The sequence below is a fragment of the Nothobranchius furzeri genome, chromosome 15, assembly GCF_043380555.1.
Source record: "Nothobranchius furzeri strain GRZ-AD chromosome 15, NfurGRZ-RIMD1, whole genome shotgun sequence".
NCBI classification, from domain to species: domain Eukaryota; kingdom Metazoa; phylum Chordata; class Actinopteri; order Cyprinodontiformes; family Nothobranchiidae; genus Nothobranchius; species Nothobranchius furzeri.
The window spans coordinates 52,305,395-52,331,261 of NC_091755.1; the positions used below are offsets into that span (position 1 = coordinate 52,305,395).

Sequence of the window (25,867 nt, forward strand, 5' to 3'; positions counted from 1 at the left end):
GAGAGACAGAGAGAGAAATCAGAATAAAAGTGGTTTAATAAAGTTAAACCACAATCAGGGGACAAAACCTAAACCATGATACTCAGACTTGAGTGAAACTATTAAGTAACCGGGCACGTCTGACATGAAAATAAACACATAAATGATAAAAACATGGAGAGGTGATTGAATAGAACTAGTTGGGCTGATGAACTGGCGCTGAGCAGGTGAGGGTAATGGAGGCAAGGAAACACGAAGAAAATAGTGAAAATAACAAAAACAAAATCTGTGTCAGGTCATGAGAATCTAAACGGATTTGAATAAGAGCAACTGGACTTCTTTGGTTTCTTGAAGACATTACGCTTCTCATAGGAGAAACTTTCTGCCTGACATATGGCAGGGTGAATATGAAAGGGTGAAAGAGGCCTCAGGTTTCACTTTTCCAGCACCTACAATGCAGCTCTAAACCTAATTCCAAAACAGTTTCAGTCTGGGTCACACCCGTATCTAACCAAAACCACCATCCCAACACAATAGGGCCTAACGACATAAACTACATAAACACTCGGCTAAACTACGACATAAATATAGGTCGTTTCCAATCATTAAGCAACGGCTGACGGCTACAGTTTATACATTTGACTCTCCCACTCTCCCACATTCCAGTCAGACTTGATAAAGCTCCTCGGATGGAATCCGTGCATCTTTTTTATTTTCCAACAGAAAACCAAACATTAAGAAATAAAAACATAATGCTTTTCTTTGAATTTTTTAATCAACTACAAAGAAATGGAAAAGGTCTCCTTTAGCATATTTTCTATTTAGTCTCAGATCAAAAACCACAAGTAGAAAAAACCAGCTGCAGAACCAATTCTGATTTTTCATTGTTTTAGTCACGGACAGGTGTTGCATCAGCGTACCAGGAAGGTGTTTTTTGTCTCCGGCAGACGGAATTTGATGGCAAAGAGCCAAAATCAGAGCTAATTGTGTTTTTATAGGACGCCTGGAAATGAAAACAGAGCCGTTTACTTGTTGAGAACGTGATTTATTGAGCGTGAAAAGGTCTAATGTGCAGCCTAGGGCCCATTTGGGGAGCTTGGAGTGGTTTTGTGTGGCCCAAAATTGTGTCTCTAAAATCTAGAATTGGTGGAATCGTACTTGTAAGCCAACAGTTGATATGGACCAACATTTTATGAGTTATGTTTATAATTTTTTTAGTTTTTTTAGATAGAATTTATAGAAAAATATCCTATTATGGAGTCTAATCCACCTCTTTCTCAGTTTCAAAATATGTTTCAGATCTTTTCTGCCATTAGCTGAGGACACATTTCATTTTTGTTCTTGAGATATTAAATCTGTTTCAGCTCTGCACAGGTCAGCTCCCCAAAAAGTTCAACATGAATTCAGGTTTGATTGGAGAGATTAATTATGAGAAAAATAAACAGCATCAAGGAGAAAATAGAGCCGAATAGACCTTCAGGTTAAATAATCTGCAAAAAGTCTGTCGCTGTGCAAAGTTAATTCTGCAGATTATTTTTAAAATGAATGTTTGCTTTTGTTTGCTTTTACCTTGACTAGGGGATTAATATATACATACATACATATATATATATATATATATATATATATATATATGTATATATATATATATATATATATATATATATATATATATATATATATTAAGTTATACATTTATAACTCAATCCACTAGTTCAGGTAAAAGCAAACATTACACAAACACACACACACACACACACACACACACACACACACACACACGCACACGCACACGCACACGCACACACACACACACAAACATTATTTTCATGGTCATATGATTTAGTTTGACATCATATTATGGGAGTTAGTTAAATGTTGTATAATAACTGATCAGAGCAGCAACAGTTTTCTAAAGTTGATTTTTGACTGAAACACACTCCCTGCATCCCAGGTCTGAGGTCACACACGACCCCAGTTCATGGGTTCAATCACTCTGAAACTGAAGGTGAGAAGCTGTAAATGCATATGGCGTGTGTTAATGTCACGTCTTGTAAATTACCGTGACGGTCTTGATGCGCCCGCTGCCTCTGGTGCAGGTCCAGCCGGATCTGTTAAACAGGAGGCTGCAGATCTCCCCTTCCAGGCAGGGAGCCATTTCACACCACTGACGGCTCCGCACGATCCGCGCTGGGGGGGCAAAACACAAAGAGGGCAAAAAGGCAAGTCAGACAGATTGACAGAGCCAGAGAAAGTCTTCCAAATGTCAACTTTTTTTGGCACAGCCTGAATTGTCCTTTCTGAACTCCACAGACAGAGCGGTTCCCCTCAGAAGCAGATGTGTAAAAATCCAGCAGTATTTTAATTAAGTTCTTGTTGAACTTGCATGTCTGAATTGCCAGTGGTATTAACCTTTACCAACCAGATGGCAGTCCATAAATTACTCTGTTGCTAATGCTAGCGTTCTCAGCAGCTACACAGAAAAATTACTTTTTTCCCTTTTGACATTTGGTGGAAATAATTACCCCAGAACTGTTTTTAGTTGGGGAAAATCAAGAAAAAGTTAAATTTACAACATGGTAGTGTCAAGTATTAGTTCAAGCTGAACTGTACAATTTTTAAGTTTTCACCCTGTGTGCAATATCCCAAAAACACCCACTGAGCACTTTATTGAGACCATTTCAGCAACTTGCAACCTACTACAAACACTGTTCATTCACACACACACACACGCACACACACACACACACACACACACACACACACACGCACGCACGCACACGCGCGCGCGCGCACACACACACACGCACGCACACACACACACACACACGCACGCACGCACGCACGCATGCACGCGCGCACACACACACACACACACACACACACACACACACACACACACACGCACACATGCACATACTTATTTTTATGTGTTTGTGTGGACCCCCATTGACTTCCATTCATTTTAATGACTCCACTTTGCCGAACTCATACCCTAAACTAAAGTAAAATTTAATTCACACCACACCTCTAAAACCTAGTTTTTGTGCGCTCAGCATTGTGTGGACCAACAAAATGTCCCCACAATGTAAAAATGTCCCCATGTTGCAGGTTATACATGAAAAACTGTCCCAAAAATGTCAAATAAACTCACACACACACACACACACACACACACACACACACACACTAGTCTTCTGGATTTTTTTACTGTTCTTCATCAGCGAGTGGCTGAGGGGCACCATATGCATGTTAGTAAACTGAAAATATCTCCTGTAATCAGTCTGTCTGACACATCCACTCACTGGCCACTTTATTTGCTACACCTGTTCAATTCCCTAACACAAATGATTAATCAGCCAAGCACATGGCAGTGAGTCACTGCATTTAGGCCCCGACACGCGGTGAAGATGACTCGCAGAAGTTGCAAGTTGATTTTCACCAACTGTCATCTCTAGGGTTTACAGAAAATCGTCTGCAAAAGAGAAACCAGTGGTAATCAGAGGTTAGAGGAGAATGGGCAGAATGGTTGTAGATGTTTATGTGTTTAGCAGACACTTTTGTCCAAAGCAACTTACAGGTGATAATCAAGCCATCAGGTTGCCCTTGAGGCCAACAACAAGCACTAAAGCAGATGGGAAAAAGACAACAGAAGATCAAATAAGCACTGATTCCAAATGAGCAGCAGAAGAAAACTAGCCTAGAAATCTAGACAGACAGCAGCAGAAGCAAAATGATTTTGCTTTGGAGGTCAGTCTAGCCACGCTCCATGGGAGCATGAGCAGGCTTAAACAATCTTGAGCCTTGCTAATCACAGGGCTCTACTAGTTTAGTGGGAAGGATGTTACTGCAACTGAGCGGAAAAAAAATGGTGATGGCTCTTTTGAAACAGCGTTGGCATCAACTTTGGAGTATTTAGACTTGGGCCTTTCTTTGAGTCAAGGGCAGATAAAGTAACTTAAGTTCTTCATTTAGAAAATGGATGGTATGGCGGGCTGTCCCGCTGACAGACATCCATAGTGTGTCATGTTGTTCGCTGTCCAATAACATGCAGAGACAGTTAGAAACACAACTGTAGATCCCGCCCCACAACCAAGCTCTGTCTATGGATCGTGGCCAGACCCTATATTCACTCACATAGGATGGCTTGCCAGGCTAGAAGACAACACAACAGGCTAATTCACACAAGATCACCAGAAATGACCCAAACAACTAAAAAATGTTTCCTGGTTTGATTTCAGCTGCAACTTTCAGATGGTCAGATTAGAATTTGGTGTCATCATGAATACATAGATCTATCCTGCCTTTAATCAATGGTTCAGCCTACCGGAGTATTGTTGCTGACCATGTCCATCCCTTTAAGATCACAGTGGACCCATCGTATGATGGTTCTATGCAAATATCCCCTTTTGTGATGTCACAAATGAGGACTTTTTCAAATGGCTCCTTTTAGACAGACATTTCCTAAGTTAACCCTCCCACTATATTTATGGGTGACCTTGCGAGGAAAGTTGACCATTGAGCAGGGTTGATGGTTCATCCCTTGGGTCCATGTTACAGGGGTGAGCACCACCTCACTCCTGCCACATGGACCTCAAGGGATAAACCATCAATCCTGCTCAATGGTCAACTTTCCTCGCGGGGTCACACCCATTAGGACAGTGGGAGGGTTAAACACTGACAGAAAACGGTTTCAGGTATTTTTTAATCACATTTGGAGTGTTAATAGAGGTAGTAGAGACCCACATGGCAGCACAAAAGCAAAGTTTTGCATGGCATGCCCCTTTTATTGCCCAACAATGGTGGTGCATTTTCACAATCATTTTGCTTACAATAACTCAACTCAACTTTTATTTATATAGTGCCTTAAAGGCAAAAAGCATGTCACCAAGGAGCTTCACATAAAAGCACGAAAAGCATTGGGTCAAATAAAAGAAGAATAAAAACAATGGATCAGATAAACGGACTAAAAACACAAAAATGTAAGGAAACCCTTTAAGTAATAACAATAAAACTAATTAGAAAGATTAAAAGACAGATCATAAAAATAGGTTTTCAGCCTTGCCTTAAAAACCACCACAGAGGTGGAGACCCTTATGCTGAGAGGAAACTTAGGACCTACCACGGCAAAGGCAAAATAGAAAAATAATTATTTCGCCTGAAACTGTCTGACTCCTCAACATTTCACCATATCACGCCTCTCTGTAAACATGAAAACTGACCAATAACGAGAAGAAAACTAGAGATTAGCTTTCCTGCTCTTCTTTCTTCCTGCATGATGCCCATGTTAGTCACTTCTATGTGATGAGGCAGAGGTTTTTGTAACGTCACTGTCGTAATGACTAATGTTGCTATTTTCAGCCAGAGATAGGCCAAGTGCTGCAGAAGTGAAGGCACCTTTTTCCAACTCTGCACTTTTTCATACCTTTATTATGAAAATCCCTTTACATTTCCCCTTAACACCTGTAAACACACGTGTTACAAGATCTTCACATTTCACTAGAAACACGCTCACCATTATTTTCACTAAGCTAGGATTGTTTTTTGTTTCAGCACCAAGGTAAGCAACCATTGAACTAAATTTGCTCTTTAGAATGAATGTATCTCCAGCATTTGACAGCTGCAGGGTCAACTTGAAACACGTTTTCTGTACAAATCCAAGACATAGATAAAAGGTGGAGGATTACAGAAAAGTGTGACAACAGAAGTCTTGTTTAAGTTTTTCCAGCAGCAGACATGGGGTTGTCACGGTACGATCCGGTGATGTTCTCCTTCTCCCTCTGCAGTCTAACCACAGCTCTGGATTAGCATTCCTCCGCAGTCAACCATGATAAGCACAGATTATTCTTTACACAGCATGCTAAAGCAACACCGAAAGGTTATCGGCTCTCTTCGGACCTGACCAGGGCTGCTGCTCCTGCCTGCCCATGATTCCCCCGAGGCAGCACATTGTGCAGCACCACAGCACGCTTGGCAAATTGAAAGAGAGGAACTTCAATTCGATGAATGACCACAGGAGAGCTGAGGGTGGAAGGGGAGAGGGGGAAAATGAAAGGCCTTGTGACATTTTTCCTGTGAAGGTTTCCTGGTTCAGACCTTGTTAACGGCTGAAATTTGTCTTTCGAATGTCCGATTCTGGCTGTTTTGTGATATTTATCAAGCAGTTTGCTGGTGTGTCGTGCATAAATCTGAATAAAATATTTGTTTTATCCTCGGCAAATAAGATATAACAACAGATCAGAAGAAGATGTGACAGAGTTTGTCTGCTTTTACAGGAGATGCAGAGGTGGAATAAAACAATCTCCAAACCTGTCAGCACCAGCTTATAAAGGACTAAAGGTTTACAACTAGATTTGGAGACAGTGGTCATTATGGCATCACCCTGAGAGGGGAAGCCGGGAAATCTTAAGCGACCTTCCTCCTGACACAGCAATAGGCCGTGGTGAATTTTCACGGCCATCCGTCAGGTGCAACAAAGTGTAGATTTATCAGTCAGTTGCAGATGTAGTTTTGAGCACATTACAGGGCCAGCAAAACTCAATTTCCTGGGCAGAGAATAAAAGCTGAGCTGGCAAAGAGCTGGGATTGCTGACTAACGGTGGAGTGCATCAGCCCAGCCAGCAGAGATGCGGAGGCTGCGTGAAATAAACACTTTTTTTTTTCAACTCCTGTCACTTTCCTCGTCTTTCTTTCGTCACACCATCAATAAAAGCATGTGAGCTGATCTGTGAAGGCTTGATGAATCTTCCTGCTTTGGAACCTGATGAGAGCTGGTTGAGAATGACAGTGATATTGATAACCTCGCCAGCAACAGCAGCGAAAAACACGAGAGACAAAAAAAACTGTCTGGTACTGCTGCAGTTTAACTTTAACCTGTCTCAGTCCATCACATCCATCTCTCCTACATGCTGGCACATGCTTTTAGGGCTAAAACAAGGTTTATATGGTACAACCACTCGCATCATCATCATCAGTATCAAAGAATTTCAGCTTCAAAGTTGAAGCTGGCAGGAAGCATCTGTCTGCTGCACTTTGAAGTTTCTGTTATTAAGTCTGACATCTCGTTGGATCACTCATGCAAAAAGCAGAAAGTGTTCAGGAAGTCTTAGCATCACAGTTGTGCTCTTTAAGGAGCAGCTTTTGTTTTACAGTTGGAGACCACTGTGAGCCTCCCGTGTACCGTTAGCCTGTTTGTGATGGTGGCAGACAAAGAAGCAGCTGCAGTGGTGAAACAGCTGGCTGCAGTGGCTGAAAGAGAGAGAGAGAGAGAGCGAGAGAGAGAGAGAGAGAGAGAGAGCGAGAGAGAGAGAGAGAGAGAGAGAGAAAGAGAGAGGGAGAGGGAGAGAGAGAGAGAGAGAGAGAGAGAGAGAGAGAGAGAGAGAGAGAGTCCATCTGGCTGACACCTGGGTGGCCCATCCTATTGCTGTCGCTGTCAGAGCTTCGTCCAGGGACCACAGACTTTGAGCCAAGCTCATCAGTTGCCAAGGTCCCTGCAGGGGTACAGCTCTGGACCTCCAACTACATCACACGTAAGACCATCTGTATCCCCGTGTTTTAGTGCCAAGCCCGACTCAGCTCAACACGACACCGCCAGACAAGACTCGGAGTAGAGCAGGAGGCACGACGGCGTCCTAAAAACCGGACACACTGTTAATCTGATAAAAACCTGCCACAGCAGACCAACCACAACCTTTCATGTGTTACTAAAGTCACTTACAGCTCATCTAAAATGTCTCTGATGTGCAAAAGTCTTCATCTTGCGTCCAGACCTTCTGAAGTGGATATTTATCCACATTTTAATTCGAGATTTTCTTTTTACTTGTTAAGCGATATGCAGTAACTCTGTCTTTGAATCATTTAGGCAATAAAAACGCTTCGATTTTTAAAAGCAGTGCATCACTTTTTTGTTGTGAATTTACAGGCAAACATTTACTGTATTACTATTGTGTTAGTGCACTTCTACCTCTGACAGCTAGGTGGCAGAAGTTGTTACTGCCTTCATTCTAATGGAAAAATTATGTTTATGTTCATGTTTATTTATTTGGGAGACACTTTTGTCCAAAAGCGACTTACAATTTATAACCCATAGAAGAAGAAGAAGAAAATATCATTTCAATAGCGCCTCAAGATAAAAATCACAAGGCGCTTCACAAAAATAAAACATGTAAAAATATAAAAAAGCATTTAGAAAATGTTTAAAAATATATTTAAAATGGGCAAAAATAGACAATTGTGATTAAAAAATTGTTAAGAAAGAGAGAGTGAACAGGAAAGAGAGAGAGTGAATAGGAAAGAGGGAAATCAGTGGATCCTGAGGAAGGTGGAATAGGTGGGGAGAGCAGAATGAAGAGAGAGTGGTGAAGAAGGTCATACAAAAGCCAGCTTGAACAGGTGAGTCTTCAGCTGCTTTTTAAAGGAGACCACTGAGTCCACTGATCTCAGACTCAGGGGGAGAGAGTTCCAGAGTCTGGGGGCCACAGCAGCAAATGATCTGTCACCTTTGGTCTTTAGGCTGGTGCTGCACAACCAGTAGGCTTTGATCACTGGACCTCAGGGACCTGCTGGGGGTGAAGGGACTAAGAAGATCACCAATGTAAGATGGTGCTTGTCCATGTAAGGCCCTATAGACCAGAACCAGGATCTTGAAATGAACCCTGAAGTTGACTGGCAGCCAGTGAAGCTGGAGGAGAAGCGGGGTGATGTGGGTGTGTTTGGAGGACTTGGTCAGAAGCTGAGCACAGGCATTCTGAACCACCTGTAGACGGTTCAGGGAGGTTCTGCTCAGACACGTGAAAAGAGAGTTACAGTAGTCTAAGCGTGAGGAAATGAAGGTGTGGAGAACTGTCTCAAGTTCAGAGCGGGACAGAATGGGACTCAGCTTAGCAATGTTCCTGAGATGGAAGAAGGAAGAACGAACAAGAGAACTGACATGAGAATCCAGGGTGAGAGCTGGGTCAAAGGTCACACCAAGATTCCTGACGGAGGGTTTGGTGTGAGAAGCAAGCTGACCAAGAGAGTCTCTGACTTTGGGAACCAGCTTGTCTGGGGCACAGATGAGGATCTCAGTCTTATCTTCATTCAGCTGAAGAAAGCTCCCAGCCTTCCAGGTTTTGATAGAGTTTAAGCAGGTGTGTAACAGCTGCAGCTTAGAAATCTCATGGGGCTTAAAGGAGATGTACAGTTGGATGTCATCTGCATAAAGATGGTAGGAGATTCCTTTGAAGGAGCTCAGGATGTGCTGAAGAGGAAGCAGATAGAGAAGGAAGAGCAGAGGTCCCAGCACAGAACCTTGTGGGACACCATGGGTAAGAGAGGTGGTGAAGGACCTAAACTTGGAGACGGCCACAGAAAAGGACCGCTCAGAGAGATAAGAGGAGAACCACTCCAGAGCAGATCCTGATAGGCCTACCCAGTCTCTCAGCCTCTCCAGTAGCAGGTGATAGTCAACAGTGTCAGAGGCTGCAGTCAGGTCCAGCAGGACCAGAACAGAACAGTCCTCTGCATCACTGTGAGTCAGAAGGTCATTAGAGACCCTAAGAAGAGCTGTTTCAGTAGAATGAGCTCTACGACAACCTGACTGGAAGCTATCATAGATGTTATGTTCATCAAGATCAGCTGTGAGTTGTTTAGCCACAACCTTTTCCAAGATCTTGGAGATGAATGGAAGTTTAGAGATGGGTCTGAAGCTGCTATGGAGAGAGGGGTCGAGACTCGTTTTTTTTAAGAAGTGGGTGGATTACAGCGTTCTTAAAGTAAGCAGGGACCTGACCAAAAACCAGAGAAGCATTAATTATAGAGAGCACGTTGGGAACGATGGACTGAAAAGCACTTTTAAACATAGATGAGGGTAAGATGTGGAGGGGGCATGCAGAGGTCTTCATAGAGTTAACTAGTTTGGTTAACTCAGGCAAAGAAACAGGAGCAAAGCTATCTAGGATGATGGGCCTGGTTGGAGTCGGGAGAGGCGGCGATAAGGCTGAAGGAGAGATGCTAGATCTAACCTTATTGACTTTGTCCACAAAGAAAGACAGAAAGTTCTCACAGTCTGCAACAGAGTGGATGGAGGCTGTTGGAGAGGCCGGAGAGACGATGCTGCTGATGGTGTTAAACAGCACCTTGGGGTTCCCTTTGCTCTGGGACACCAGGTTGGAGAAATAGGAAACCCTAGCGTCTCTGACTGCAGAGTTAAAGGATGTCAGAAGATCCTTTAGGTGCAGCAGATGGACGTGGAGATGGGTTTTCTTCCATAAGCGCTCAATTTTTCTGCATTTGGCGCTTCAGGCTGCGAAGGCTGTCATTAAACCAGGGAGTAGGGTTCACTGCAGGAACTGATCTGGTTCTGACAGGACAGATGTTGTCCAGAATGGAGAGGCAGTGCTCGTTAAACTGAGAAGTTAAGGAATCTGGGTCGTTATCAGAAGAACAGGGTGGATCAAAAGCAGCAGAAAAATTGGTAGCTGTGTTCTCATTAAGAAAACGAGAACTAACCATACGGTGAGCAGGAGGTGGAGACGCAGAAACTGACAAGTTAAAGAAAATGCAATGGTGATCTGAAATATAAACGTCCTCAGGACAAACACTGTCAGCATTTAGACTCAGGGAAAAACAAGGTCTAGAGTGTGCCCCCTGGTGTGTGTGGGGCCAGAAACATGCTGGGTAAAGCTGAAGGAGTCCATGAGGCTGGAGAAATTCATGGCAAAGTGATCAGAGGGATCATTAACGTGGATGTTAAAGTCACCAACAATCACCAGTCTGGACAGCTTCACAGTGGAGGATAGAAAGTCACCAAACTCCTGAAGGAAAGAACTGTTTGGACCAGGTGGACAATAGACCACAGCACAGTATAACGGGTCCTCACGCCCGAATTTAATCAGCTGCAGTTCAAAGGAAGCAAAGTGACCAGAGGTTGTAGAGCTACATGGAAGATGGTCTCTGAAAACAACAGCTAGGCCTCCACCACGACCAGAACCCCGGGGCTGGCAAAGAAAAGAATAACCACTCAGGCAGAGTTAAATCAGAGCAGAATAATCAGATGTTTGCTGCCAAACTTCAGTCAGAAACAGAAAATCCAGGTTTTTAGAGAGAATTAGATCATTGAGCAGGAAGGACTTACTGTTAACAGAGCGGGTATTTAATAGAGCCATGCTGAGTGAGGTGGAGGAATCAGAAACTAAAGAAACAGCTGGATTTAGTGGACGTAAATTAGCAGGGTTAGATCCACGGTGTTTATTAAAACCACTTATGGAGGGAACAGGAGGAGAAACCACTGAGGAATGAGGATAAACCGACCTTAACAAACTTGGACGGATGAAACGCGTCGCAACGAGGCCTGGCAGGAATGCTGAAGTGGCGCTCAGGTCGCCAAACAAAGGACAAGAAGCTAGAAGATCATGCCGATGTTTACCAGATAAACCACGCTTTAAGAGAAGTCTTATTCTCACCTGGATTCCTGCTCGTTTACCTCTTTTCCTCCGACGTTTTCCCGGGACCGGACAAACATCGCTGGAGGTACGTAGCTCGTGATCGTCATTTGGCTCCGGGCCACTGCACCGCTCAGGTAAACAAACAGGATGATACGTCCTCAGTGCATCTTGGGCGATCGTGAACAAACGGAAGGACAAAAGAGTCTGGCGATAATAGGAGATGGTAGCAGGGACACTACTGAAGAGGATCGCAGACAGGAGCAAGGTGGAAAAGAGGAGGCTAGTGGAGAAAAGTTTGAAAAAGTGGCCGGTGACTGCAGCTAAGCCAAGCACAGGCGCCATCTTGTTGCCGACCGGAGATGCCAGAGAGCCAAACAGATCGAGGTGAGCTTCTGCAGGCATGTAGGCATATAGGGCATGTTGTGATCTGTGGGGGAAACCAGAGTACCCGGAGGAAACCCACGCATGCATGGGGAGAACACGCAACTCCACGCAGAAAGACCGCAGCCGAGTTTCGAACCTGCAAACGTTGTGCTGCGAAGCAACAGTGCTAACAACTGCGCCACCATGCAGCCCAAAATTAGATCTTGTGATCACACCGGATGTGTCTTGGAAAAATCTGGCCTGAGTTTCCCAATTAAATTCAGACTTTTAGTGCCGCAATATTTCATTTAGTCTCCCAGGTATTGTGATCATTCTTACCAATACACACACATCATAACTGAAAAACCCTGCAGCCAGTAAACTCTTCTTATCGCGTAGCCATCAAGCTTCCTGCGATCACGGTGTGATGTGGTGGCATGGCAACAACGGGCGAGCAGAGGAAGGCAGCAGAAGAGAGTCAGGGAGCGGATTAAAGGAAGAGCGAGGAGACAAGCAGGGAAAAGCATCTAATCCTCCTGTGTGCAGTGTGTGTACCGAACCTGCACAACAGTGACATGCAGCAGCACAATAAAACAGGCCAGGAAAGCTTGAAATATGTCCTGAAAAAGGAAAGACTTACAAAAGAATTCACTTTTCAGGGGGGAAAAAAACTGCAGTTGCAGGAAATTGTTCAATGAATAAAGACACGTTAGGAATAACAACATAATAAAAAAAAATGACATAGAGTGACGCTCTGTAGCTGCCAACTGGGCCAGACAACCATACGTTTAGGTTCTTGTGAACGTGTGTTGTTTTTTGCGAGGCTCAGATACGATCATCAGTTAAATGAGGATTAAAAATATGATCGTCGTATGTCATACAGGAAATAAATAAATAAATAAATGATGGCAAAAGCTGAAGTGTCACTTTTAAAGCACCGGTTTTGGACAAGCTAAGGTTTGTCACTCTGCAAATCAATTTCACAAACATGAATCAGTGAAAGATAACAGCTGCCCACGTGGTCTGAAACTAACTTGAAGGCAGCAGTGTCTCCAAAATGTCCCAAAACATTCTAAACCTGGCTTTCCAGATGCATAAACAGTGCATAACTAACCAAGCTCTACCTTCAAGCTCAGTCCCTTCCCACCAGGAATGTTTCTTACGTGAAATGGCAGCAAAACTATTCTATGCAGTTAGTCCAGTGAGGCTATGCCACCAACCCCTGGTTTCCGGATCACAGTTCTCCATTGAACACTATCGATCGCTTCAGGACCTGCCGAGTAAAACGATCAACAACGTAAACGGGATAATCGAGGCCACAAAGATCTTAAATTGTGCATGTTCGCCTACATTCACAACTAACAAGCTTCTGCCTTGGATTGTTCACCTTCACAATGGATGTAGGTAGACCTTTGTGAATAATTGAATGTGGCATCTTAAATATGGCCTGGATTGTTCTGTTGACTGCTATCCTTAGCCGGTCCTGCAACAATAGCTTCAAAACGCAATACAGAATAAAACGGTGCTGAAACCCGCAAATGACTCAGCTGGCTAAAAAGTCAGGAAGCATCAATCCAGGCGTCAGTGGCCCTGTTGAAATATCTCACGTGACTCCAGCCGTCCACGCAATAGATAACGAGAAAGGAAAAAGATGGCAGCTTGTATCTAAAAAGGTCTGCGGTTTATTTTCTGATCTGTTTACATTCACAGGTAATGTTTTTAATTAGTTAAGCAACTGAAAATCTGCACATGACCTTTATTTGAAATGTTCCAGATGTTTGCCACTGCTCCTGTGTTTGACTTCCTGTTTGGCCCAATCTGAAATGCTGAGCTTGACACATTCTGGAAGCGTACAATATAAAAAATAGACTCAAAGCTTAAATTAAGCAGAGCGATTTGTCACCACATTTCTGCTATGCGTCAAAAATGTGTCGCGCCACGGACGGTGGAAATGCACCCGTCCACTTTAACAGCGGCTAATTGTTGCATGCTTTGCAGACATTATGTGACGTTTACAAGCCCGCTAAGTGTTTTCATTTCCCCAAGGAGCTGCAGGACTTCCTGAGGAAATTTACTCTGAGTTGCTGGAATTTTGAAACTATTTGACAGGTATCATATCAGAATAATCAGATCTGTTGCAGGTGTCTGGAACCCATCTCAAACCATTCTCAATTTAGTTTCCAGAAGTCTGAAAGTGTGAGAAAAGTAGAATCACTTCAGAAGGTGTTTGGCTGAAACACAAAAAGAAACTAACAAGCTTACTAAAGATTATTATTTAACTTGAGATAGGCTACTTTATGACTAAACAGCTAGGAAAAATAAGAAAATGTCAACTGCAAGGGAAGATTTGTATATTTTTGCAAACAGTGCAACTGAGTTACACTGAAGCTCAATCTACAGTATTAAAGCTGCACAAACATTTGTGGTGTTTTCCTTGCACGCATCTCAGATTTACCAGCGTTTTTTGCCAATTTTTAATAAAAAATAAATAAACAAATAAAAAAATGTTGATGCCATTTTTAGCTTTCCTCACTGCTCCAGAAAAAAAGAAAAGAAGAAAAGTTTCATCATATGTGGAACGGTATCACCTGTGAATCTCAGCGTTAGAAAAATACATTGTTTATGCCAAAAGACACAAATGTTCATCTGTCGTTTTCACTGTTTATTTCAATTTCCAGGATTAGCTCCAGATATAGATCATGTAGACCCCAGCCAGAAAAACAAAGCAGCTACAGAAGGTTACAGTTCAAAAGAAATACACCCCTTCTCTGGAACTGAGCAAACTTTGTTATTGTTTTTAAGCGTATGACTATCTCGCCTTTTTAAATATATATACTTAATACACTTAAAAAAACAACAATTTTCTATTTCATGTTCTTAATCTTGAAATCTCAGCAAACCTTCCATAATAAGATTTTTACCACATTTGCAAGTGCAGCTCTAATTCTCATATCAAAGTAAATTAATTGGGTACCTTCCAGGCTGTGTGTGTGCGTGCATGTTCATGTGAGTGTGTGTGTGTGTGTGTGTGTGTGTGTGTGTGTGTGTGTGTGTGTGTGTGTGTGTGTGTGTGTGTGTGTGTGTGTGTTGGGGTGGGGTGGGGTGCTGAACCAATCAAAATACCCTCAGACCAATCTGGTTTGATTGCAAATTTGTTAAACAAAGTGAGAAGAAGCCAATCTGTGGCTGCCCCACCCCACTGCCAGCGCTGTTACGTTTTAATACTGGAGTTAATAAATTATGCTGAGGGTGGAAAGCGGAGCAATGTGATCAAGTTAGCATGATTTTTTTTAATATTTCTGAAGGATAAAATTAATTTAATTTGGTATTTTAGAAATCTAAACCAAGGTACATTGACAGAATATTTATGCTACTGTACAGACAGTGCACACGAATCACTGCATGATAAAAGAAGATTTAGTGAAATTTCTCCTTTATGAGGAAGAATGAAGCAAACTGAAATGTTCAAATTAGACACGGCTGTAAACTCACAGTCAGAAACTGATGGTGAAGGTTTTATTGATTTTGAAGTGTTTTTTACATGTAAATATTCCCCAAAATTACTATTTTATCCGATGTAGACAGATTCCTGAACAGCCTCTGTCCAGAGAAATTGTGTTAACACCTGACGGGACTGATGAGCTAATGGCTAGTCTAGCATTTGTAGCACTTCTGGTGTATCCAAGGCTCAAGTCCAGCTGTTGAAAGCCTAGTACAGGTTAAAACATTGCATGAATTGGTTTGTTATTTAACTGATTGGAGAGTTTTTTAAGAATACTGCATGGGCCAAGCTCCGTGTTGCACTTAGATTAGCAGTCTGCTGGCTATTACTGTAGGACAAACTGGTTTTTCTGAACTGAGGCCATCTTTAAAAGGGTAAGATCGGTTCTATTAACCCTCTACTGCATGATTTTTTAATTTTGGGGGAAAAAAATATTTCACCCAATTTAGGGGGAGCGTTGGGGTCTCTAAAAATACATCAATAAAAAAGTTTGACCCCCCCCTCCAAACATTTTTTTTGATTTGTTGCTTCAAGGCAACATTATGCAACAAGGGTTGTAAAACACCAACTTATTCTATGATAATTTTTTATTAACCCAACCAGCATAAACAGACAGACAAACAACTAATGATCAACGCTAACATTTAATTGAGCAGTAAAACATCAGAATACAGTACTACTAACATTTGATCAAGGTTCTCTTGGGGATTCGTTTTGTTCATTCAGTGTGAAATATCAGAAAGCAGTTGCGGTCGGGAGTGAAGCAAAGGTGCACATTACATTTGATCCACTCCTCCTCAACGAGGGATCCACTCCTCCACTTCACTGTCTGAAGGAATATCCCTAACTTTACATTCCTTAGGATTTCTTCTGTAAAATGATTTTACGTCCATGTCCTGTAATTATCAGTAGACAAAGTAAAAAACATTTACTAAGATCATATAAATGCACATAAACACAAATTTGCACACACCAGAACTCATCGCCTGAAAATAATTTGGCTAACTGCACAGCGGTGCCTTGAGGCAACAAATGAAAATGAACACTTTTACGGTATAAACAAAACTAAAAATGTATTTAAAAAAGTAATATTCTTCTTTACATATTCATGCACCAGCAGCTATTTTTATATGAATATATTTAAACATATGTACACAATAAAGTGATTTTTATATTACCTTCTAACGGAGATGTTGCCCATGCAGTGCAGCTTGCAGAAAGGGGAATCCCGTACCCCAAATAAAAGACACACATCCTTAAACTCATCATTTTATTGGCAAGAAATCTCCCTGGTATCATTATTTGAAAAAAAAAAAAAATTTTAAGGGCCAGTGTAAGGTATGAAAATGTAGTTCTTTGCCTCAAGGCAACGCTATGCTGCAGAAGGTTAGTACAGTTTACACCAAAACACTCCTTCAAATGGCCAACAAATCCTTTCAGAGCTATGTTTCAGAGACCATGAAGCCATTGCAAAACAACCAGCAAACTCTTCTTATGACATGAAAACAACAATAATAAAAGGATAAAAAGACACATAGTCTTTTGAACACAAAAATGCAAACTGGAACATTCTGAGTAACATGCATGAATAAACATGTTTATCCATCCATCCACCCATTGTCTGAACCCGCTTTGTCCACGTAGAGTCACCGGGGGGGGGGGGGGGGGGGGGGGGAGGGGGGCTGGTGCCTATCTCCAGTGGTCAGGCAAGGTATGCCCTGGACAGAGAGCCAGTCCATCGCAGGGCATAAACATTAGGGATGAGCGAGTACACCACTATCTGTCTCTGTATCTGTTCAACCATCTAAATTATCTGTATCTGTACTCGGAGTGGGCGTGGTCTAACCCGGAAGTGGGTGTAGTTTAACCGGAAGTGGGTGTGGTTTACATCAATACATTTTAAGTCTGATCAGAAGTTGCTATGTGTATTGTTTATTTGAAAACTATTTACAGAGCAGCCTCAGAATTAAGATTAAATGTTTTTTTTATCACAATAGTAAAGGAACTATTACAGAACAAGTTTTTCATTAAAATCAGAACATTAGTATTTAAGTGCATGAATTAAGAGAGAGACAGAAGAAAAGATCTTTTCTATAGCGCCTCTCAAGATAAAAATCACGGGGCGCTTCACAAAAACAAAACATGTAAAATAGAAAAAAGAATTTAGAAAATGATTAAAATATATCTAAAATGAGCAAAAAATAGACATTTGTGATTAAAAAATGTAAAGAAAGAGAGAGAGAGTGAATAGGAAAGAGGGAGTGGATCCTGACGAAGAGGAGAGAGAGAGAGGAAAAAAACCGACTGGAGCAGAGGCAGTGACTGACACAGCACAAGCCGTTTTCAGCTCTGTCTTGTCAAATGCACCATGTACGTTACGGAAAAAGTAACTTTAAATAACTTTAAAGTAAGTTTAAAAAGAAGCAAACTGAAGAAAACATAGGGAGTACTGAACAAACGTGAACAGTGAAGCAAGCACAGAGAGATCTGTTACTGTGCGTGTGTGTGCGTGGATGGACCGGACGCGGACTGAGCTGTGAGCTCCGGGCTGCAGAGTTTTGTGTGTAGGGAGGGGCGGGCGCTCCATTTGACTGGCCAATCACAGAACGTGAAGACAGTCAGTTACCCAATGAGTATTTTCCTTCAGCACGATTACAGATATTTATGAGTTTTACTCGTTTCATGCTCGTACTCGTCAAAAATGCTTCCTCCGTACCGGATACTCGTCTGAAACGAGTATCCGGCTCATCCCTAATAAACATGTTTATAAGGCAGTAAATATATTTCATATTTAGAAAGGAAGTGGGGTGTTCAGGGAATTTGCAATAAAAGTGGAAGGTACTATATATGTTCTGATCCAGAGGTCAGGGAGGATGCTTGCATTGAATCTTCCTGCTTTATGGCATGTAAAATGAACAGTTTGGAAGAGACGATGGACATCAGCTCCACGTTGACCCTCTAAGCAACAAGTCCAACCTTTAATGTACTGATTGTTATGGAGTGCAGGGCGTGGCACAGCAGGAAGCCAGAATAATTCATTTTGTGCTGCTGTAATCATAGCTCTCTCTACATTAATCAGCCTCTGTAAGGTGTTATGGAGAGATATGTGCAGAGAGAGAGAGAGATGTGGTTAGAGGCATTGTGGGGAAAGGGGGTGGGGGTGCATCTGACAGGGTGTAAGGCGGAGGTTGTGTGTCAGGGCTGTTAAATTAAGTCTAACGTGATTCATTGCATGATGGAACTAATGGAACATCGGATGTGTGTTATTCTGATGTGGTGAGTTCGACTTAGACCCCGCCCCCCTCCAATCCTTTCATCTTTCTTATCACCACAAACCAGATGCTATTCAATAACACAGAGGGCCCTAAAGTGTAAAATCTTTTCTACAGAGTAGAGGAACACCGCACATCCTCCATTACAGGTGATCTTTATCAAAAATACAGGAAGGAATGAAGAGGCGAATTCAACCCGATGCACTTTAAAGACACTGAAAGAGGCAGGAGGCTAATGAGCTGATGTCACAGCGGCTGGGTAAAGTCAAACCGGCCAAATAGCTTTAGAAAGTAAGACACGAATCAGGGTGAATGATTAGCTGATTGGAGAAATATGAACAATCCAAAACTTCTTTCTTTTTGAGTTTGATGAAGGGAGAGTTGCTCTGCTCCTAACGACTGAAGCTCTTTTTAAACATCGTTTTAAAACGCTGCTTTGGTCAGATCTTGATAATGGGTTAGGGTTAGGGTTGAACACAGTTGGGCATTTTTGCAAAATCTCGCACAAGCGATCGGTCAGAACTCAGCATAGATGCTGGGAAGGACTCTCCACTACTCCCAGATAACATTTTAAACGGTAACATGACTTGTGTTGGTATAGCGCAATCTAGAGTCCTACAACCCCCCAAGGTGCTTTACAAAACAGTCATTCACTAACACACTCACGGCCTGGTGGTGATCAGCTACAATGTAGCCACAGCTGCAAGGCTGCCGTACACACCGGCGCCACCGGTCCCTCAAACTCAAAGTGTCTTGCCCAAGGACACAGCGACAGACTGATTGGGGCTCGACCTTCCGATTACGGGGTGGAAACTTAACTCCTCTGCCACCATCGCTCAATATGGATTTCTGCTAAATTGACAGAGGTTCCATGTTTGCTAATGCTGATTATCCGGGGCGGCCATCTTGAATTGGTTTGACATGAAAAGTTAAAGTGATCTCTTTGAGAAATGTGTTTGCTTTCTGAGATGCACCATTTGAATACAAGTTCAACTGCAGAGAGGAGCATCAAGAATTTCACAAACGCTATAAAGTAATGAAGAAAAATGGACTGAAATAATTTACTTTTAAGGTGAAACTCAAGATTTTTAGCTGCCAGAAGGCGGTGAGATAACTTTTCTGTTTGTCCCCGTTAAATGCTGCTTCATGAATGGCTGCAATTAATAAGAAAAACAACCGCATTCCATTCAGTTGTCCAGCATTTGTAATGTAAGTGCTTCACTAAAATGGGTGCCATAATGGAAGAAAAACATCATTAATGCTAATAGTTACACCTGTGCTGGGCTTTTCATGAGGCCATTTATCATAATGTTCTTGTTTTGTCAGTGAAATCTGTAGCATTAATGACCTCACGGTTTAATTTGTGTATTATTTCTGTATTTAAACATATTGTTATGACCCAACTAGTCAGTCAACATGAACGGGAGACTGAATGCAGTTTTGGAGTTTAACAGCATTATTAAAGTATTTATATAAAAAGAGGCATATAAGATCATCAAACGAACATGCTGGAGCTCCAGAGCCCAATGTCTAATTCACACGGCTCACTTTTTGTCTGGCTCATGTCATTTCTTTAACTTCCATCCAGATCTTCACTGCACCGCAGCTGGTGAAAATGCTCTGACTGGACTGAATGACTTTTGGTCTTTGCGGAAGCCGTACGGAGTCTGGACCATAGCTGTTTCTCAACACATTCTCACACCCGAAGCAGCTAAAACTGATGAAGGGTGACCAAGCGTTTGTTTCAGATGCGTTGGGGCTCCCTTAACCCAGTTACTTGTTCTAAACTTCTCATTAATCGTGTTTGAGACAGACGATACGACTAGAAACAAAGTTTTGCATGCACAAGTGGGTAAAGGTTAGGATGGGGGTGAGGGAAGGTTAAATTGCAAGAGGTTAGAGGTTAAATGTCGGGCTTCGGAAACCGATGCTCTAGCACAGCGAGTCGCCTCCCGACGCGTTGGGACTCCCAAACAAAATGTTGGTCCCCCCGCGTCAGTTTTAGCTGCTTCGGGTGTGAGAATGTGTTGTGTTTTCCTACACCCACAGGCGCAGCCACTTAGTCCAATCAAGGCCCTCACAACAGCCTCACCAAAGAAAATTGGCGTAACACGATGGATAAATTCAAGACTTATTTATTTTTATACCTTTAACACCTTTTATTTCACTTCTGCAGTGTCACACCCTGTCCTGTCTCCCCGTTTTGGTTCAGCCTTGTGTCTCGTTAATTGCACCCACCTGCCTCTCGTTTCCCAATCACCTTAGCTCCCTGCCCTTGTGTATTTAAGCCCCTTCTGTTCTGTGTCTTGTGTCGGTCCATTGTTTCATTGTCCAGCGTGTGTTGAGTAAATCATTGTTAGAAGTTCTCACCTGTCTGCCTGTCTTCCTACCAGCGTGTGGATCCTTGCCTCACCTCCGCTCACCTCGCCACACGCCGTGACATGCAGACCCCAGAAGGTACATGCCAAACAAACCCTAACATCTTTATAAAGGAAGGAAGTTGTCAGGCGAAATATTTTCTGTATTTATTATTAATATAAGAGCTAATTTGGTAAGATGCTGTTCTTAGGAAAAAAGTAAAGTGTCTTTAGAGGGTGTAAAACACACAAAGTGGTGTCACCTAAACTGCCAAGAATGGTTTGTTTAACTTATTTTAAAAAGCAGAAATTTGTTTTTGAAAGGAATTCAATGTGAGGAAATATGGGTTTTCTGTGCAAAAGGTCATTTGACTCGGCTGGGTCAAAGAGCTGGGTCGCTGAGAACTTTCACCCACAGATTGAGACCTTTGCAGACATGAAGTCTGCAAGAGTCTGCTGGAAACCATAACATCTGAACACCTGCAGTACCAGAAGAAGGAGTTCTCATGGACAAGTAGTCATAACATAAGTCTTAAAACTTCCTTTCTTGATTTTAATGTTAAAGAATAATCATTATCATTTTGCTCATTATAAATGTGTTTAATCAAATGAATGGTTCTTATGCTTTGGGTAATTATAATGGATTAATGAATCCATACTTAATTAGATAATGTTTGAGGATGTTTGTTACCGACCTTCACACACACACTCAAGCAAACACACACTCAAACACACCCACACACAGATTCTCACAGTAAACTCCAAAACACATTTGCTGACGCACACGTTTGCTTGGAGAAGAGAAAGGCTTTTGGTAAGTTTCAGTCTTATGATTTGAGTTCGTGCTTGACAACGAAAGAGAGAGGACCTGAAGAAACTGAAGGGGGGACAGAGCCGGTTGGCTCGTTTCTCCCCCCCTCACGCTGTTCCTTTCAGCCAGACAGAATAGCTGAATCGCAACTTCTAACGCAGACTCATACCGAGTCTCTTGATTTCTGAGTGAACTAAACTTAACAAACGCATCGACAAAACGCTTTTCCATCGACGTGTACCGAGGGCATCTCTGGACCGGGCCGCGGACACCTCCGTCTCCTCTGCCAGCCGCTGGTGTCACCTGGATGAACATCCTCTGGCGTCCCGGATCTAAAAGGGGGTCCGATTTTCGGTGAGACAGAACACGGCAGATAGCGTTTTGATGCATCTTTTCCAACTAAACCTAAGTTTATTCAAACCATCACTTTTCACTCAGACACCTGTTTCTTCCTGAAGCAAAATCAGATGCACACACGCATCCATCTCACCTCATTTTCAATTCTCACTACACGTTGCACACACGCATCCATAATCACATCATATCACTCTCAACCTTCAGCACCTCCAACAGAAGGTCTATTTGAGCAAGTTTACAATATCAACTGTTAAAGATTGTCCCACAAAGTTGCCAATGTTGATTGTTATTTCCTGTTTGTCAATTTCAAAATCATTAGTTTAATTTGAAGAATTAAAACTTTTAATTGTCAACTTGTTTCTTCATTGAACTGAAACACAGACACACGGATATTATCGTCAGTTTATCGATGAAAACAACCTTTAAGTCTTCTTAAAACTATACAATTTGGTTATTAATTTAATAGAATTAATATCACAAATTAACATGTAGAATGGTTCCTCTTTCATAAAAGAGCATAAACCACAACGCTACAGTGTAAAACACACAAAGTGGTGTCACCTAAACTGCCAAGAATGGTTTGTTTAACTTATTTTAAAAAGCAGAAATTTGTTTTTGAAAGGAATTCAGTTTGAGTTCTGTCTTCTCAAACGCCCAGTGACAGATGGCTGCTTATACTGAGCCAGGATCTGTTGGAGGTTTCTTCCTGTTAAAAGGGAGTTTTCCTCTCCACTGTCGCTATATGTTTGCTGAGTAAGAGGATTGCTGTAAACTCTCTGACACGTCATTGACTCGATGCAGTCTGCTGGGTTTCTTACTTAGGAAACTTTTAACTAAATGGCATAATGAACTGAACTCAGTGCATTAATAAGTAGGTTCAACTGGAATGTTAGCTTCGTAAAGTGCCTTGAGATGACTCTTGTGATCTGACGCTGTATAAATTAATTGAATTTAATTTCCATCTTGGTAACTATTATCAACTTCATTAAAGAAAAAAAAAAGCTTCTCTCTGATTCTTCCAATTGAAATCACTCTAACATCTTAGTGCAATTTCTGACCAAAAATCAGAGATGTTGATCAACTGGCTGGGAAGAAAGACACTCTGAAAACGATGGTGACGTTCTGTAATTAAAAGAATTAGCTATGTTTATTATAACACAGTTGTTGCTAGATAAACATATATTTCTCATCCATCTTGGCTAACAGGTGGAAACGTTCTCAACAGGACAGCTCCCTAATGCCTTGGCCTGATTCTGTTGACTTTTACCAGTTTTGACCCAGGCTGTTGAGGTCATTCAACTCACCGTCTACACAGGCTGGCCTCGCTCTGGTGGTGCCGGCAATCTGGCCTCTCCGGCAGGCACAGCGGGCAGTCTGCCTGGCGATCGTCCGTCTGGGAACGCTGCTATCTCTATTGAGCATCACTATCTCACAAGTTCCCACCGTCAACTGGCCTGCCAAACACAGGAGAGAGGGACAAAAGTGCATCACATTAGCATAATGAGATTGTAATTATCATGTTACAGAGAAGCAACTAGTGTTTGATAGTAGAAACAACAGGCTGTTGTACAGAACCAGGCTTTTTTGCAGTGGGCTGAATGGTTAATAGCTTTTACATTTAAACTCAAACAGAAATCTGGTACTTAAAGACAGTCGGAGTCATCTTTAAATTTAGATGTTTTACAGTTAATGAAAGTATTTTACTGTCTGCAGCCCTTTTGTTTGCGAGTAAGCAAAATATTTAATGAACTATTGTGTTGATTTAAAGAAAATCGACAGAAAGTAACCAATAAATTAACATTTATTACTGATTAACTTGGAGTCAACTAAATTCAAGATGTCCACCGCAACCAGTTGACAAAAATGGCTACAACTCTGCAAATGTTCCAAATTTTAACACACGACTTTCTGAAAGTCCATCACAAAGCGCACTCCAAATGCCAACAGATTGCCCATGATCCAGAAATATTACATAAGACTGTGCACTAAAACGGCTAAAACTCCATTAGATGATCTCAGCCCTTTAACTCTAAAAGGCTATTACATGTTTGGTCAATCAGCTGCACGTTAAAAAATCTCACTAAATCAGCAGCAACATGATCTGAAAAGTGCTGAAACAAAACACCTAAACAGGTTTTCACTGAAATGGTGCGCTAGTTAATGAGACACAACAGGAAGCTCAGAACCAGCCTGGAATTTATAAGTAAAACCATGAAGGTCTCACAAAAAGGTAAATGTTGATGGTTAAGACTATAATCGAAGCAAAACCAAGGCTAGTGGAAACAACACTCACATTCAATTTTTGACCATTACTTCCTGTGATCAGCATCTGAATTTCCCAATGCCTGCTGTGCCTGCCCAATTTCTTGGTGCAATACAAGGCTATGTATTGCAAATATTGGAATTCCACTTGTTGGACTTTTTTTTTGTTTGACTATTGAAATGAGTTCTGGAAACACATCCCGCTCCACCGGCAGGAGTAACATGTGACAGAGGAGAATGCTGGGTCCTGCGCTTCAGTGCCAGACCAATTTTCAGTCCAAATAAAGTTCCTCTGAGACTCCAAATGAACGGAATATCTCACAGAGGTGCACTGCCACCGAAGGAGAAAAAAAACGCAGTCATTTGTCAGCTACAATTATAATTCTGTCCAACCGTAGACAATTACTGCAAAGTTTTAAAAGCAATACAAACTAATAGGTAACTAATTGGACGAGAAAACCCCTGAATTGGTTCCGATAATTAGAGAAACTTTCATTTGTAAGGATGATTTCAGCTGTAATTGGCGTGGCTTATTTAGTCACCGTTTAGGACACAAACACACGAGTAAAAGGCTCATCTTCCCCTTTTTCATGCCAGGAAATTAGAGAATATAGGCAAAACATTTAGGAAAAAATTCTGTTCTGCTTTATAAATGGCAGCCTGCATGATGAAATGAGCTAATTTGTAATTTTGATTTTGATCAAGTTTATTTTGGAATACAAATGAAACAAGTTTCTATTTGCCCACCGCTGCTTAAATTATACTGAAGTGATGAGGTTCGTCCCTGAAACCACAGCTGTACTCATGCATACCTTCCATAATCATAACGTATGATTCACTTTGATAACTTTCTGCTTGCCGTGGGCTAACACAAGATGAGATTTCTGTGTTTACGTTTATTAAATGAACCCTGTAAAAGGTCTTTTGTAGCACTTCATTGTGGCTGCGGATATATTTCTGTAAATTGTTTGGAAACCTGAGGGAGTACATTTAATTGTTTCTTACTAAGGCCTTTCTGCTGTGTTTGAGGGACTTATTAGTTGTTAATAGTCTTGTGGTAATTTTTTTTATAAACAAGCTTTAATTACAATAAAGTGCTGAAAGCGTCTGCTGCTTTTACACATTTGGAAGAACAAATGCTGGGGTGTCGATGACTCATTTCCTCAAATCAGGTTTGTCATTTCAAATCAACGGTTTGTTGAACGCTGGAATGAAGAAAACAAATCAATAACCTGTTGAACTCCAGCTGAACAGAAGAATAATAACCAGATGGCAATTCTGAAAGCAAGAAGACCTACTTTTAAATAATTGTCATTACAATTACATTTTTCTGTGTTTTTCAACAAACAAGTTCACTGAGGAACCCGTTTTTTCTTGTTGTCTTGATTAAAGATTAAAGTCTCATTAGTTGTCACACGCACTGGTGTGTGGTGAGATTTGTTCTCCTCATTTAACCCAATCCCTGGGGGAGCTACAGACTAGGTTGCAGTCGAGAACTATTTGGTTGTTTACCCCCCAATTGAACTGGCGAGTATCCAGCA

At 41.8% G+C, this 25,867-nt stretch overlaps 1 protein-coding gene across 3 annotated transcripts in view; it reads right to left on the reverse strand.

Annotated features, from left to right (window-relative positions):
• The window catches only part of tafa5l (TAFA chemokine like family member 5, like), a 75,509-nt gene that overhangs the window by 25,002 nt on the left and 24,640 nt on the right, over positions 1-25,867 (reverse strand). For all 3 annotated transcript variants that reach the window (XM_070545249.1, XM_054746161.2, XM_015968525.3), the window contains exons 2-3: positions 23,369-23,518; positions 2,042-2,169 (exon numbers count right to left, since the gene is read on the reverse strand). In XM_070545249.1, coding sequence (XP_070401350.1) covers positions 2,042-2,169; positions 23,369-23,518 — 278 coding nt within the window. The remainder of the gene's footprint in view (positions 1-2,041; positions 2,170-23,368; positions 23,519-25,867) is intronic.